At 34.4% G+C, this 15,219-nt stretch overlaps 2 protein-coding genes across 2 annotated transcripts; one reads left to right on the top strand and one right to left on the bottom strand.

The window, feature by feature from the left end:
• Window positions 1–3,250: 3,250 nt before the first annotated feature.
• LOC138904859 (uncharacterized) lies at window positions 3,251–4,060 on the bottom strand. Its single transcript, XM_070193360.1, has 2 exons — window positions 3,595–4,060; window positions 3,251–3,552 (listed from the first exon to the last, which is right to left on the bottom strand). Exons 1-2 carry the CDS (start codon window positions 4,058–4,060, stop codon window positions 3,251–3,253), a joined length of 768 nt encoding a protein of 255 aa, XP_070049461.1.
• An 8,078-nt stretch (window positions 4,061–12,138) lies between these two features.
• Window positions 12,139–14,772, top strand: LOC104085532 (transcription factor JUNGBRUNNEN 1-like). Its single transcript, XM_009589588.4, has 3 exons — window positions 12,139–12,413; window positions 13,187–13,464; window positions 14,254–14,772. The coding sequence occupies exons 1-3, from the start codon at window positions 12,182–12,184 to the stop codon at window positions 14,638–14,640; spliced, it is 897 nt and encodes a 298-aa protein (XP_009587883.1). The 5' UTR covers window positions 12,139–12,181; the 3' UTR covers window positions 14,641–14,772.
• The last annotated feature ends 447 nt before the right edge of the window (window positions 14,773–15,219 follow it).

Below are 15,219 nucleotides of genomic sequence, written 5' to 3'. Positions count from 1 at the left end.
GTAAGTATCTTGCCTAACCTTGTGTGGGGGATTTTTCCCTTAGGATTTGAGTCTTCTATGTTGATTGTAGTCCATGTGCGCGAGGTGATGAGTGTGTGCTCGGACTTATTTGTAGAAAGTTGGCCTTTTAGGATTCTTAGGTCCTTATATTCACTGAGTATGAAGTTTACTAGTTTCACCTCTACATGCTTTAATTAGAATTAATTGCTTCAGGATTCACTCTTATTGCCTATTTGACTCTTATTTGACTTAACTGAAGATTTTACCTCCTCTATTGTCATGCTATCTTTTCATAACTGCTTATCTTTATTTGAAATTATTATTATCTCATCCTATAATTGTTCATCCTTAATTGAAGTTGTTTTACTTCTTTCTTAATTGCCCAACCTTAAAAGAAGTTAGATATCCTATATTTTAGTTGACTTGTCCTTATTTGGAATTATTTCACCTTGTGTTAGCCCCCTCGTTGTCGAACTGTATATTGTGGACCCTTTGCTATATAGTATTTCCTTTCTTGTTGAGATGTTCTTATTATGACTAGCATTCTCTATTGTGGCTATTCCTTGTAAATTAGATACTCTGTTTCTTTGAGTTTTGGAATTTCTAAGTTGACTTATTTGTCGTACCCTTATATTATTGTCATTTTTGTTGTTGTACTTATTGTTGTGATGCACGAGGTTTCTGTCGTGCGGTTATGGTTATTGTGATGCACGAGTTTTCTGTCATGCGGTTGTTATTATGGGGTTGCATGATGTTTCTGCCGTGCTATTATTACTATTGATATTTGCACATGCGACGTGATAAGGCGGGATATATATGTATATGTGGGTTGCGCATGTGGCGAGACAAGGTGGGCTGTGTCAGGGATTGATGTGTGGCCTGGGGGCATTCTTGTTATTGATATTTATGTAGTGGTATACGTACCTGTGTGAGCTTTATCTTGTGAAAGCTGCGAGAAAATATTCTACGTGTTATCCGTTCTTTTTACTTATGCTTATTTGTTGACATGGACTATGTTAGGACACTTGCACAAGCATACATGTAGTTAAGCACTCTTATCGGATAAGAGGTGTTCTTGATATTGTTGAGCATAGATGCTCACCCTTGTTTACTTGCCTTCTTTGTGAGAATGGCTCTATTGGCATGTGAGTCGTCAGTGCAGTTATGAGGTGTTATGAGGGCACAAGATGCCAAGTGTTAGAGTTCAGGTATTGAGACCCGTGAGTTGTGATTTGTCTGAGGTTCGTGGAGTGTTGACTAAAACCTGATGTAAAAGGCAGTTGTAGTTGCCGAGTTATTACTTGTCCTTGCTGTATTTGTGATTCCGGATTTAGGTTGTGCTCTATTCACTTTGTTTGTGTCATTTTCATGATATTCCGCTGATACTTGTTTTTTCCTTCCTTATTGCCATTACTGCATTGTGAGCCATATTGTATAATCTTTATGTAGACATCATATTTCTGTTGTTCATATACTTATACCTGTTCAGTTTATTAGACCAGTGGGTATCTTGACTGTTCCTCGTCACTACTCCACCGAGGTTAGTCTTAATACTTACTAGGCACCGATGTGGTGTGCTCATTCTACATTTTTGCACATTTTTGTGCAGATCCATATACTTGTTCGTTAGCTAGCTGTGTGGACTGTTGATGTGGAGACTCAAGGTAAACCTGCTGCTGTGTTCGCAGGCTTCAGAGTCACTTTCAAGTTTTCGTTTTGCGCTGTTTATTCCTATTTCTGAACAATTGTATTTATAGGTTTTCTAGCAAACACTCTGTAGAGCTTATGACTTGTACTACCGGTTTTGGGAATTGTAAGAGATTCTATTTAAATAATGTTATTTTTTAAATTAATGTTAGGCTTACCTAGTCCCTAAGACTAAGTGCCATCACGATACCCAAACGGAGGAAAAATTGGGTCGTGACAAAAAGGAAACTCTGATTCCCTGAATACCACATCCCTGCTAACAAAGAATTGTTTAGAGGCCAACTCCATCAACGCATAGCCTTTTTACCTCTCAGAGTACCCCATGAGCATTGCAGGCTTTGCTCTTGCAGCAAAGTTGTTACCCTAGGGTGCCATAGTAGCATAACATAGGCAACTTATCACTCTCAGATGCCCTAAGAGTGGAGGTTTGCAATACAACATTTCATATGAACTTTTTCCTTTGATGGCTGAAGATGGTGTTATGTTGATCCGGTACACTGCTGCAGAGATACCAGTACCCCAGTATTTTATTCGCATATGGGATTGAAATCTTATTGCTCTTGCTATATCTAGTATGTGCATGTGCTTCCTCTCCACATCACTATTTTGTTGTAGTGTGAGTACAACTGCTTTGATGTATTACTCCAAGGTTTTGTAAAAGTTCATTACACTGAGAATTAAAAAACTCTATGCCATTATCATATCTCAAGACCTTTACCATTGTTGCGAATTGGTTCTTTACCATCTGCAAGAAATTTTTGATAGCAACTATTGCTTCTGATTTAAGCTGTTGTAAGTATACCCATGAATATCTACTAAAATTATCCACAACAGTTAAGAAGTAGTATTTTTATCAAATATAGCAACATTGTAATGTCTTAGAGGTTCATATGAACAAGAGACAATGGACATTCAGTTCTAGACTCACTAGTGGAAAATGTTAGTCTAGCCTGCTTGGACAATGGGCACACAATACATTTATTCAACAATTCATTATTTATAACTCTTCCTAACCCCATAGTCTTTATTGCTCCAGCTGAAGGGTGGCCAAGTCTCATGTACCAAAGGTTGCAATCTCCTTCTGTTGTAGGTACTACTAAGCCATGTATCTTCTCCTTATTGATGTCTCGTATTCACTTGTATATGTACAGTACAATATCTTCTCTACTAATCCCCTTTACCCTGCCATTGTAGAGGTCCTGAAACAATACAAAATCAGGGGAAAATTCACAGAACATGAGAGCTGCCTAGTTAGCTTGGAGATTGATAACATATTGAATTTGAAGTTAGGAATATAAAGCACATTGTCCACTGCTTCTCATCCAAATAGAAATGCTTGACCAATAATAAAAATTCTAACTTTATCCCCTGTTGGTAAATTAACTTTGTCCTCATATGACTTCTTAGTCTTAGGATCATCATTTAATAATTTTTCAGTAGCTGCTATGTGGTGAGTTGTACCATAATCTATGATCTAGTCTTTTGTGATTATGTGTGACATCAAACTAGCAGCCATACCTGCCATGTTAGCTTGACTATTGGCTTAACTATCACCAGTTTCTTTGTTCAGCAATCCTAGAATCTGCATGTACTGCTCCTCAGTGAAGTATGGTCCCTTCCCAGCAAGAGTACTTTGCAGATCGCTTCCTGAAGTGCCTTGTGCTGAAGCAGAAGCATTGTTAGCAGCATTAAAGGGCTGTTGAGTACCACAACCGAATTGCCCTCTATGATTACCATTCCCACGACCATATTGGTTCCTAGTATTGTTAGCAGTATTGAACTTTTTGTTTCCCTTAAAATCCTCCGGGTAACCAATAATTTTATAGCAATTTTCCTTTGTATGCCCTTTAAGTCCACACTATTCACACTATTGGAATGGTTTCTTACCTCTGTAATTCTGATTCTTACCAATTTGCATAGCAATTGGATCAGTTTTATCATTCACAGAACCAAAACTATAAGCATGTTGTGACTCATCCTCAATTACCATGGCATAAGCTTGGTCAATAGAAGGCTCTTCAGATTTCAATAGAATTTGTCTTCTAGCTTGGCCATAAGAATCATTTAAGCCATTAAGGAATTGCAATAGCCTTTGTTGCTGAAGATGTTTAACATACTCTTTTGAATTGGGAGTAGGTGCTAGGGCATCGTATTCATTCCAAAGGCTCTTCAGCTTAGTGAAATAGATTGAGACAGAGTCAGTACCTTGTTCTAGAGTAGCTATGGCTCTATGTAATTGAAAGATCCTCATGCGATGAATCTTGTCAAATCTCTCTGTCAAATCTTCCCAAACAAGGTGTGCATTGGATGTATAAGCAATTCCACTAAGAAGCTCAGTGGATACAGTATTCATTAGCCATGAAAGAACAATTGATCACAAGTCTCTCATTGTTCATGCAATTCTACCGTGCACGACTCCTTTGTATAGGTACCAGTTACAAAACCTAGTTTTCGCTTCCCTAGAAGAGCAATCTTCATTGTCCTGCTCCAGAGACTGTAATTCTTAGATCCTGCAAGTTTTACTAGAATTAGAACTACTCCTGGTGTATCAGATTGACCAAGGTATAGCGGATGTATATAAGGAATTGTCGACTCTGCCATTGATGAAATGAGATAATTGAAAAAGGAATTCACAATCGATTCACGAAACTTAACGAGATTGCTAATCGAAATCAGTTCACGTGCTTCATCTTCATCGCCCGCTCTGATACCATGTCAAAATACTAGAGAATCAGTGAGATGCAGCTTGAGCTAGTAAGCTCTTCAATGGCGGAAACTTCGAGAGAATATGCAGAAGAGTTGGGAAGAAAATGATAACCGTCTATTTCATTACTCTCGTCAGTTAAATATATATACAAGTGTCTAACTACTTAACTAACTAAGAATAATTATATAGCTAATGACAGCTAAGCTAATAACAACTAATCATAACAAACATAACTAACTATGAGGGTGTGTATATCATAAGAAAATATTTATAGATATTTAATAAAAATACAAGATTAGAGTAAAAAAAACTACTAGATTTGCATCAACTAATAAACTCTAGATCCACCCGACTTGTGGTATTATAAGTTTCTACTCTTCTTAAAAGCGTGCAATAACATAAATACCAATTCAAACAAATCTTTCGAAGTCGGTATCTCAAATTGTTTCACATGTTATAGTTCCCTTCCTAATATATATCCGTGGAATTCTCATCTTCGTCTACACCCTTATAAGAAAATTTCTTATATATATACTAGTTTTTTGTCACGTGCGTTGCACGTGTATGTTAAGCTATAATTTTATAAAATAATAATTTTATTAAAATAAAGATTTAAGTAAAATATTTCTCACAAAAATCTTCATCAAAATATTTTTCTTTCCGTACAAAACTTACCCAAATTAGAAAGATTAGACATTATAAAATTGAGAATATTAAAATTCTGTGAAAAGTAGTCAAGAACTAATATCTAATAAATCAAAAGTAGTAAGCAACATCACACACATCGAAAATATTTAACTTATCAAAGTGTAAGAGTACACAATCATCTTTTGAAAGGTGCATGGATCAATAGAATTAGATCATTCCTTCTAAGTTATGGCAAAAATACAATTGGCTCCATAGGCCAATACTCTTATTTATTTTCTATATATTTATCCACTAATGAAGCAGACTATTCGCTAGAGGTATTCTTTTCAAAATATTTGGATGATAATTAGCGTAGACTTTATCCAGGAATTTAAGGCTTTAAACAAAAACTCATTGTGACTGTATAATTAGCATAGCAACTACCATATATGCTACATGAAAACTTTAGTGCCATAAAAAAATACGCAAAATAAAAAGTTCGTTTGTAGTTTTCATTAACCTTGCGTGCACTTCTAGCTAATTCTTCAAAATAATATCAGACATTAAGTCTAGTATAAACTTTTAATCCTAAGCCAAGTATATCCACACTTCAAATATTCCAAGTGCCATTTTCATGTGTAACATCTATCTTAACATTTGTAGAAATAAGATTTCAGTCATCACCTTGTAGTGAACTTTTTTATGCCAAAACGCATTACATTGTGCCGGCTGCCGGGAAAGGTTTATGTCTACCTCACGACATGGTTGCAAAAGGCTTGGTTCTCATTCAGTCTTTTTTTAAAAAAAATTGCAAAAAAGTCCTACAATAAACCGCGAGAGATGAACATAAATCCATAGTAGTGGATCACTAATTCTAAGTTTGGAGTATGGTTGGTGTCTCTGTTTCCATTCATGTAATGCCAAGTATAAATTGTTATTTCTTTGCAAGTTATCTCAATATTCCTACATATTAGTTTGTGTCACAATATAAAATCTATAGTGAAAGTGAGGATATGTGGTACTCCATTAAGTTGAGAGAAAATATTGGCATGGTGCTTGTTCGGTTGTGTGCAATTTTTCCCTATAGTATGATAGAAACAAAAAAAAATACTCTTTCTTATATTAATAACTAATTAGAATGGTCACAATTTCAACTGCAGGGCGAAAGTTTGAGTACCACTGGTCTCACGATAATTGCTTCCAATGTGAGCCTTCCTTTACCCCCTGTAATCTATTGATATTCTTTGATTTCTTCCTTTATTGGTTTAAAATTTTCCTCTAGATGCTCTGCTCTCGATTGATCAAAGGATCATAGAATATATGGTTTAACTGTTACACCCCATATTTTCGTACGCGAAAGTACGCCATAAGTAAATTGATATAAGCTCGAAAATAAAATATTACATCCCGCATTTTCGTATGTTAAAGTTTCGTCGTAAGTTAATCGACGTAAGTTCGGAAATGAGATTATTTTGAGATTATAAGCATTATGTGATTTCAAACAAGTGATGAGTAAATTAGTAAAGATGAGAGAGTAAGCAAATTGAAGAAAAAGAGTTTCGTTGAAGGTTGTCGTTTTGAGATAAAATACGGTCCAAGCTATAATACCCCATATTTATGAACTAGTGTCATACAAGGTACCACATGACCATGATAGTAAGATGTATAAAGTGTATTAAAAGTGAGTAGTATTTTAAGTAATTAGAGATCATTCTTAATTATATGGGTAATTAGTTAATTATTAATTTAACGGAAGATTAACCATGTAATTAAGAAATTGTGGATAATACCTTAACAGCCCCAACGCAGCAGCCAAGAGCATTAGTTAAATATGACTCTTTAAGTCATAGAGTAATGTGGCACCTTATGAGAAATTGGTGGCTTAGTCAACCCCTGACGTGGGACACACCTAAAGGTTAAAGACAACCTTTCTAATTCACAATTGAGTTGCTCATCTTAAAGAAGAAATCTTCAGCAAAGGTATTGTTGCAATAGCAACGTGATTGCCTCAAGCATGTGGGATTTACGATTCGAAGGGAGTACGGTATAATCTTTCTCAAGAATATCATACGGATTTTTCCTTACCTCGATCCGCCGTTGCGTATTTTCGCAAAAGATGTGTTAGAGGGATTGTCAAGAGAATCGACTCAAGTATGTTAAGGCTATCCCTTCTTTCCTTTTGGCATGATCCATACGTCACAAACGAAACGAACAAATGCATAACTTTCATAAATGACTCTATTCATAGAAATACTAGAAGTGCCTATGTTATTAATTCCTCATGTGTGCTATTGTTTTATCATTTGTTCATGGGTCTCAGAAAATATATAAGTTGATAAAGTTTATTTTATGATATTAATCAAAGGCATATTGATCTTGTGACATTCTGAGAAATCTTATTAACGCACTTCTTATGCATTTCATGCATTTATACATGTATATTGACCCATGACCAGATGGCGTTATATACGCGTATATTATATATATATGGGATATAGGAAAAGGTTACGACGTTATATACGCACCACCACCTGATCAGCTGGTATACCTTGATGATTTGCCCAAAGTGGCCGAGATAATATGATGGGATACCCTCAAAGATTTGATGATGTTATGAACGCATATACCTATGCATGGTAGGATATTTATACGCATATGCATGACATTGTAAATATTAAATAATTTACAGAGCTAACTCAGACTTACATGTCGAGTTCTTTACTCAATGTTTCTCTCATGACTTTTATTTACTGATGTTCATTCCTTACATACTCGGTACTTTATTTGTACTGACGTCCCTTTTGCCTGGGGACGCTGCGTTTCATGCCTGCAGGTCCCGATAGATAGGTTGAGAGTCCTTCAAGTAGGCTATCAGCTCAGCGGAGGGTATTGGTGTGCTCCATTTGCTCCGGAGTTGCTTATTTGGTCAGTATGATTAGGATATATATTGATTGGTATGGCGGAGCCGTGTCCCGACCTTTATGATAAGTATGTACTCTTAGAGGCTTGTAGAAAGATATCATGTATACGGATACTTGTATGACCCCGTCGGCCTATGTTTTAAGTATATAATGGATCACATTGGCCTTATAGGCTTGTATGTCACAGGTATGAGTTTCTATATCAGGTTGGGTTGTTCTATGTCGGGGGTTTCCTCATGTTTACTCTGTTTATCTTATGACACTCATTCTGGCACACATACCTATGATGATTTAATAAGAAAGATATGTTACGTTGGGATTCGGTTGAGTAAGGCATCGGGTGCCCGTCGCGACCCATCGGTTTGGGTCGTGACATTAACTGAGTGTATACAATCGAAATCGGGCTTGATTATTACATGACAGATCGGACTCGGAATGAGAAGAGTCGAGGATCGACCCCGAGTCTCGTCAAACCAGAACACGAGGTCAGAACGTCCGTCCTAGAGAACATTGAGTCCATGATCCCGGAATCGACCCCGACCCCGAGTAAGCTCGAGGAAACATTGTCGGTATAACCAACAGAAGACCAAAATAACGGAAGGCCGAAATATCCGTAACCGGTGAGATATCACGGCGGGAATCTTAGCACGTATCAGTAGGGAACCGGCAAATCAGCAAACCAGGAGATTATTACCTTTTATAGAATTGTACCTAAAATAAGACTCCCCTACTATATAACAGGGGTCCGGTTACTTGTAGAGCACATGGTAACACGCATCCCAAAAGAAATATATTATTATTCTCGTCAAGTTCTTGTGACTCTCTTGTTGTTTCTGTTCTGATATCAATAAAAGCATCTTTGGCTCGAGGGTGTCAAACCTTCCTAGGCTAAGACTGTTCAACTTGTGTGGTTAGCATTTACTTATCCATTACTTATTTCAATTGTAATCTGATTTGTCGTCTTGTATCAAATTAAATCACATATCCTTAAAACCACTTATAAATTGACATCAACCTACAATAATCTTTCCCCTTTTTCAACTCGGTGTCAGTATGCTATGCCAAATTCACGCTGCAGAGTTTCTAATTGACCATTGATTAAAAGATAAATTGAATCATGAAGGAAACGTAAAAGAGAAATTCAAGAGGAACCAGATTTATGGTTACATGAATTTCCTAAGCAAACAACTTTAAAGTTAGCAAGATTTCCTTTCTGAACTTACGCTGCTAGGGGATTCAACTGATGGAAGCGAGTTCGGTACATGGGAACTCGTTGTTAACTTCCCCACCAATTGCTTTTAGTCATCCACATGAAATTATGAGCCCGTTGTAAATAGCTGATAAGTTTGAAATGCTGAAAAATATGTTTAAGTACTGGAACTGATTTTTAAATAAGCATTTACGTGTTTGGATAGACGTGCTGAAACTGATAATAAGCAGTTGATGTGTTTGGTATAAAAGTGCTGATAAGTTGTTCTTTTTTTTAAATGACTAAAATATCCTTAAAAACTTTACAAAAGATTATAAATTAAAAAGTTTCTTTGTAAAGAAAAAGATGAACAATGAATATGGAATGAAAAGAAAGTTAAAAAATTTATTTTGGGAAAAATATTTTGTGAATTAGAAAATATTATTAAGGATAAACTAATAAAAGTTTTGGTCAAACTAAAAGTACTTATCAGCTAAAAAGTCATACGTTGGGGGTGACCAACTTATGACTTATGGCTGATTTTAGCTTATGAGCACTTGATTTATAAGCATTTTGTGTATTTACCAAATACGCAGATAAATCAAAAGATGCTTATAAGCTAGTTTAACCGGCTTATAATGCTTTGTTTCCCTAAAATTTGCATGGTTCTCTTTTAGATGTTACGAAGCAGAGATGCATTCTGCCAAACAAAAGGCTGCCACCGTTTCGTTAATTCTTGTAGCACCTTTTCGTTTGGGATGTTGCCAACCGTAGGTTTTCTTTCTTTATATATATATATATATATATATATATATATATATATATATATATATATATATATAAAGAAACTGAAGAAGTTTTTTTAAAACTAATAAATGATGATATATGGCTACTAGAAGACTAAAGACTTATACCATTTCAGGAAAAAATCTCTCGGCTCTCAAACATCAAAGTCAATTATCCCATTACTTTGAATAAACGACACTACCCCAAGTCATGATCCATATATATGTCACCTTACTTTTCATGCAAATTAAAGCAATATTAGGTTTCGTATGTTTTGATTTATATCTATATACTTTTCGATGATTGCGTCTATATATTATTAGTCTCCTCCAAAAATAAAGAAGTTTCTAATAATTTGTCCTTATGTAATGAAATTCCAAGAGTGAGTGATCATCTTGCATTGTGTTGAGGTTTGAAACTAAGGTCAAAACTTGAGAGGTTACAATGCTTCAGATGATGTTAAAGTCCCACGCACTAAGATAAATATCTGAATGACCTTCCGACTGTTTTAAAATTTGTGCCTGTTAAATATAATTACTAGTATAATAAAGACTTCACATTAAAAATCCATAATTTCAAATGCCTCCAATCTGATAGATTTTATACCCATGTTGAAGAATTAACCCAAATAGCCGTTCACCCAACCGCTTAGATTAAAAATAGTCAGCAAAATCTTAGTTAGCCCCTTAAACTTGGCATGTTTTGTAAAATAAACATATAAACTTATGGGGTGACCAGATAGACACTTGAACTCGTCCAAAGTGTAATTTTTAAATACCTATGTCCAACCTGGCATACCGCGTGTTGTATCTTTACTGATGAGCGCGTGATAGCTATTTTAAAGCTGTTGAATCAGAAAATTAACAGTAAAAAATTCCTCTTTATATAACCCATACCCAACACTACTTTTCCCCAATGATTAAAAAAAGCCCTAAACCCTAATATTCCTCTTTTCCATAGCTGAAAACACCATCGAAGCCAAAATATTTCAGTGGTCATTTGATGTGTTTTCTTTTACATCTCTCTTAAATCACAGTAGATGCTTCCATATATTTTCCTCTCTAACTCGTTATCTCCCTTCTCCAGACAAGTTGACGATGATTTTCCATCATAAAATAAAATCTCCACCTTTACATGATTTCCTTTTGATTTTGCTGAAGTTTGGATAAAATTTAACTTTAGAATTACAAGAACTGTGATATAAATTAGGTAGGGAATGAGATGAGAGTTGGGTCTCAGAGAGAGAAGATGAACAAATGAAAGGTATTATTTGGTTTTAGACTATTATTTGCTTACATAGAAAAGAAAATACATGTGTTAACATATTATTCGTTCATTTGCCATGTAAGTGGCATTTGGACCTCACGCACAAAGTCTAACATAAAGAGGGTGTTTAAAAATTACACTTTGGACGAGTTCAAGTATCTATCTGGTCATCCCATAAGTTTATATGTTTATTTTACAAAACGCGCCAAGTTTAAGGGGCTATCTAAGATTTTGGCCTATAATATATGCATAATTTGTGTATTATATGTGTATAATTATATATAATCAACGTATAATCTATGTATATGATTAGAAAAAGTAAATAGTGAATATAGACGGCTATTTGTGTAAAATTAAGATTTTAAGATCATTTGTTATGTGGTTCGAATGGCTACCATATATAGTAGTAATGCCTCACGCATTATCATGCAATATATAGAGTCGAGTCTCAAATTTGGCCTCATTTTGAAATAGATTCTCTCTCCTCATTATAATCATTCACTTAGTTTTTGTTTACTTGACAATAATTTCAATTTTTTTCCAAGTGGGAGGGAAGATAAAGAAGAAGGTTCCTTCGCGTAGATGATATTTCTACTAAGGAAAAAGTCTTTACCCTCTTCTATAAGTTTTATAATATACTAAATTGTTGTCCTTTTGGGTTTTCCTGTATTTTAAGTCAATGGGTGATCACTCATATATACAAAGACTCCGTCCATTCAAAGACCTTTTGCCCCTGAAACAACAAAGTCAATCCTCATGACTTTGACCAAATTAAAGGAACACACAGTCTTGAGCCTCCTTAATTAATTAATTTACATCATCTTCTTTATATATATATATATATATATATATATATATATATATATATATATATATGCTGATATATATAAATATACAACCCTAGCAAGAGACCAGGCCACCAATTTATAATTATCTTTCATTAAAAAAGCAGAAGAAGAAAAACAACAAGAATTAATAATGGAAGTGGAAAAAATAAGCAGCAACAGCATAGTTACAAATAATAATTACTACAACAAATTAAAGGCAGAAGAAGAAGACGAAGATGTTCCACTTCCAGGGTTTCGGTTTCATCCGACAGATGAAGAGCTTGTTGGGTTTTACCTTCGAAGGAAAGTTGAGAAAAGACCGATCGGTTTACAACTTATCAAACAGATGGACATCTACAAATATGACCCTTGGGATCTGCCTCGTATGTCTACTTATTACTCTCTCTTAATTTCTTTAATTTGTTTTACAGTTCCGTTTTGCTTCTTTCATTTCTCTAGGTTTTTCTTAAAGAAAATATGACCTAAAAAAAAAGTATAATAGATGTTTAGGGTGTGTGTTTGATGTAACAAAAATATCATAACACCGTTTTGTCGGAAAATTTTACTAAATATATGTATTAATAGTGTGAGGAAACGGATACGTAGAAAAAAATGACATCATTTGGCACAAAGTTACGTTATGGTGTGTTGGTTATGTTCCTAATTTTGCTCTAAGAGGTTAGAGGTTTGAACCTCATGATCTAACACGTATATTTTGTAAATATTTGAGAGAGCCTCTGTGGTTAAAAATTGTAATATTAGACACGATAGAAAAAAGAAAAGAGTTAAGAATTATTACAACTATCCAACAAATATATATATATATATACTCGTCATTGGTTTTGAATTTAGAACTAGTACGTACTTCTATATATATATATATATATATATATATGATCAGGACAGAAGAAGATTTGTTTAAAATTACACATTTGCATGTAAAGATTTTCAAAAAGGTTTTATATATGACTATAAATTTAGAGTCGTTTATTTAATTTGGATATGTCAAGGCATAAGACATGTGTCTACTTCGAAATGCAAATTGTAGTAGAGAATTGAAGAGGCAGCACATGCACAAAAAGCGTTTGACCTTTTAGCACTGAATATCATTGTATACGTACTTTTAACGAGTCGTTTAATTATCTGGATGTTTCAGAGGCTAGTAACAAGGGAGAAAATGAATGGTACTACTATTGCAAAAGGGGAAGAAAATACAAGAACAGTGTAAGACCTAACAGAGTGACGGCGGGTTCTGGATTTTGGAAAGCTACTGGTATTGATAAATCTATTTACAGTAAAGGAGAAGTCATAGGACTAAAGAAATCGTTGGTATATTACAGAGGCAGTGCTGGAAAAGGCACAAAAACTGAGTGGATGATGCACGAGTTTCGTCTTCCAAACCTTCATTCAGCTAACACCATTGCTCAAGAAGCTGTAAGCAACTTCAAAATTCATACTACTCGTTTCGTTTCGTGTCTTAGTTTGATTTTGTACGGAATTTTAAGAATGTTAAAAAGTAGTTAAATGGCCAAGCTTCTTTTTTTGGTTGCCTAAAGTGTTTTTTTTCAAACTAAAATAACTGTGTTTGACCAAACTTTTTAATTAGAAAGAAAAAATATTTTTAAATAGAAGCAAAAACAATATTTGAGAAGCAAGAAAAAAGTAAGTAGCTTCTTTCCAAATCATTTGTGCGAAAAGCACTTTTAATAAAAATATTTTTTAAAGAGTTTGGTCAAACACTAATTGTTGCCTAAAAATATTTTTTTAATTATTTAGCTATTTCTCACTTTCATTTTTTACATTTTTTTTTTGTCAAATGAAGATACCAAAAGCACTTTACAAAAAGAAACATTTGAAACATGCTATCATACTAATTCACCTTTGTTTATCAACGGAACCTAAATCTTCAGAATTAAGTTTGCCAAGATGGGATATATAGTTGTTATTAATCGATAGTATATTTTCTTAAGCTAATCATCTCTCATTCCGTAATTTTGATAGTTTACGAGGATATAAACTTATAAGCATGCCAGCATTTTTGTTGCCTGACGTATAAGTAATCAAGCTTATCATAATCTATTCTAATATCAGAATCTCTAATATCATATTGTATTATATGACAATACTGTCAATCTGGTACCATGCTATTAAATAAAATATAATTTTATCTACAATTAATATATAATTCTACATGCATGAATTAAATTGAAAATCTCTTTCCAGGAAGCATGGACTCTTTGTCGTATCTTGAAACGAAATGCTTCATATCGAAAATTTATACCAGATTGGAAAGTAGCAGCAGCAACGCCGCAGCCCAAAATATGCAGCAGCAATATTGATTCTTCAAAAAGTTCTCAGATTTACATCAGTTTTAGCACACCTCATGTGGTCAAACAGAATACCTGTAGTGATCATGTTGAAAATAAGCAGCTGTTAAACGTAGGGCAACAAAGCTCAGGATCTGCAAATGATGAAAGTATGCTATCGATCTCTACTGTTGCAACTGCATCCAATTCGAATAGTCCTCTCGACTTTAATGAGTGGTTAGAGCATGGGAATTGGGATGAACTTAAATCTATTTTCGAGCTTTCTTTTGATCCTTTCTTTTAATTTTCTACTATGGTTAAGCTCGACATGCATTGTAATATACTGAGTTTTCCTTTTCCTGCTGGATATAACTTATATAACCTCGCAGTATTTTAATTTAAGCTCTGAGTGTATTTGAACATATATATTCTAGTGCTTTATTTTTCAGTTTACTAGATGAACTTACCGTAGACGGTATCTTTTTCCTCCTCAGATGATCTAATTAATAATATTAGTTAAACACTTAATGCTATATCGACTAGACTTACATGTCGGAGTTTTAGGCCATTAAATCATGTGAACATACAGGTATTTGTAAAGAATTTTTTATACTATCAGGTCATATAAATTAAAAGATATTTACATGTAAGCTTCCTTAAATTGTAAATTTATAATCTTGAAAATAAGACAGGTCACCTGCTAATGACCATGTATATGACTTAAACTCTTTACAAAATGAATTAATGGGATTAGCAATTAAGATGAGTCTCGCAGTCACAAATTAGTGAAACGCCTGGGTGCATGTAATTTAGACGGCTTCTAGTCTCTATAAGATTTGGTGTATTAATTCCATGTTCCAGCAGGACACCGCTTCATGTTTTA

This window comes from Nicotiana tomentosiformis, chromosome 2, assembly GCF_000390325.3.
Source record: "Nicotiana tomentosiformis chromosome 2, ASM39032v3, whole genome shotgun sequence".
NCBI lineage: Eukaryota > Viridiplantae > Streptophyta > Magnoliopsida > Solanales > Solanaceae > Nicotiana > Nicotiana tomentosiformis.
Note: the sequence above shows the minus strand (reverse complement) of the source record. Positions and strands in the feature narration are given on the sequence as shown.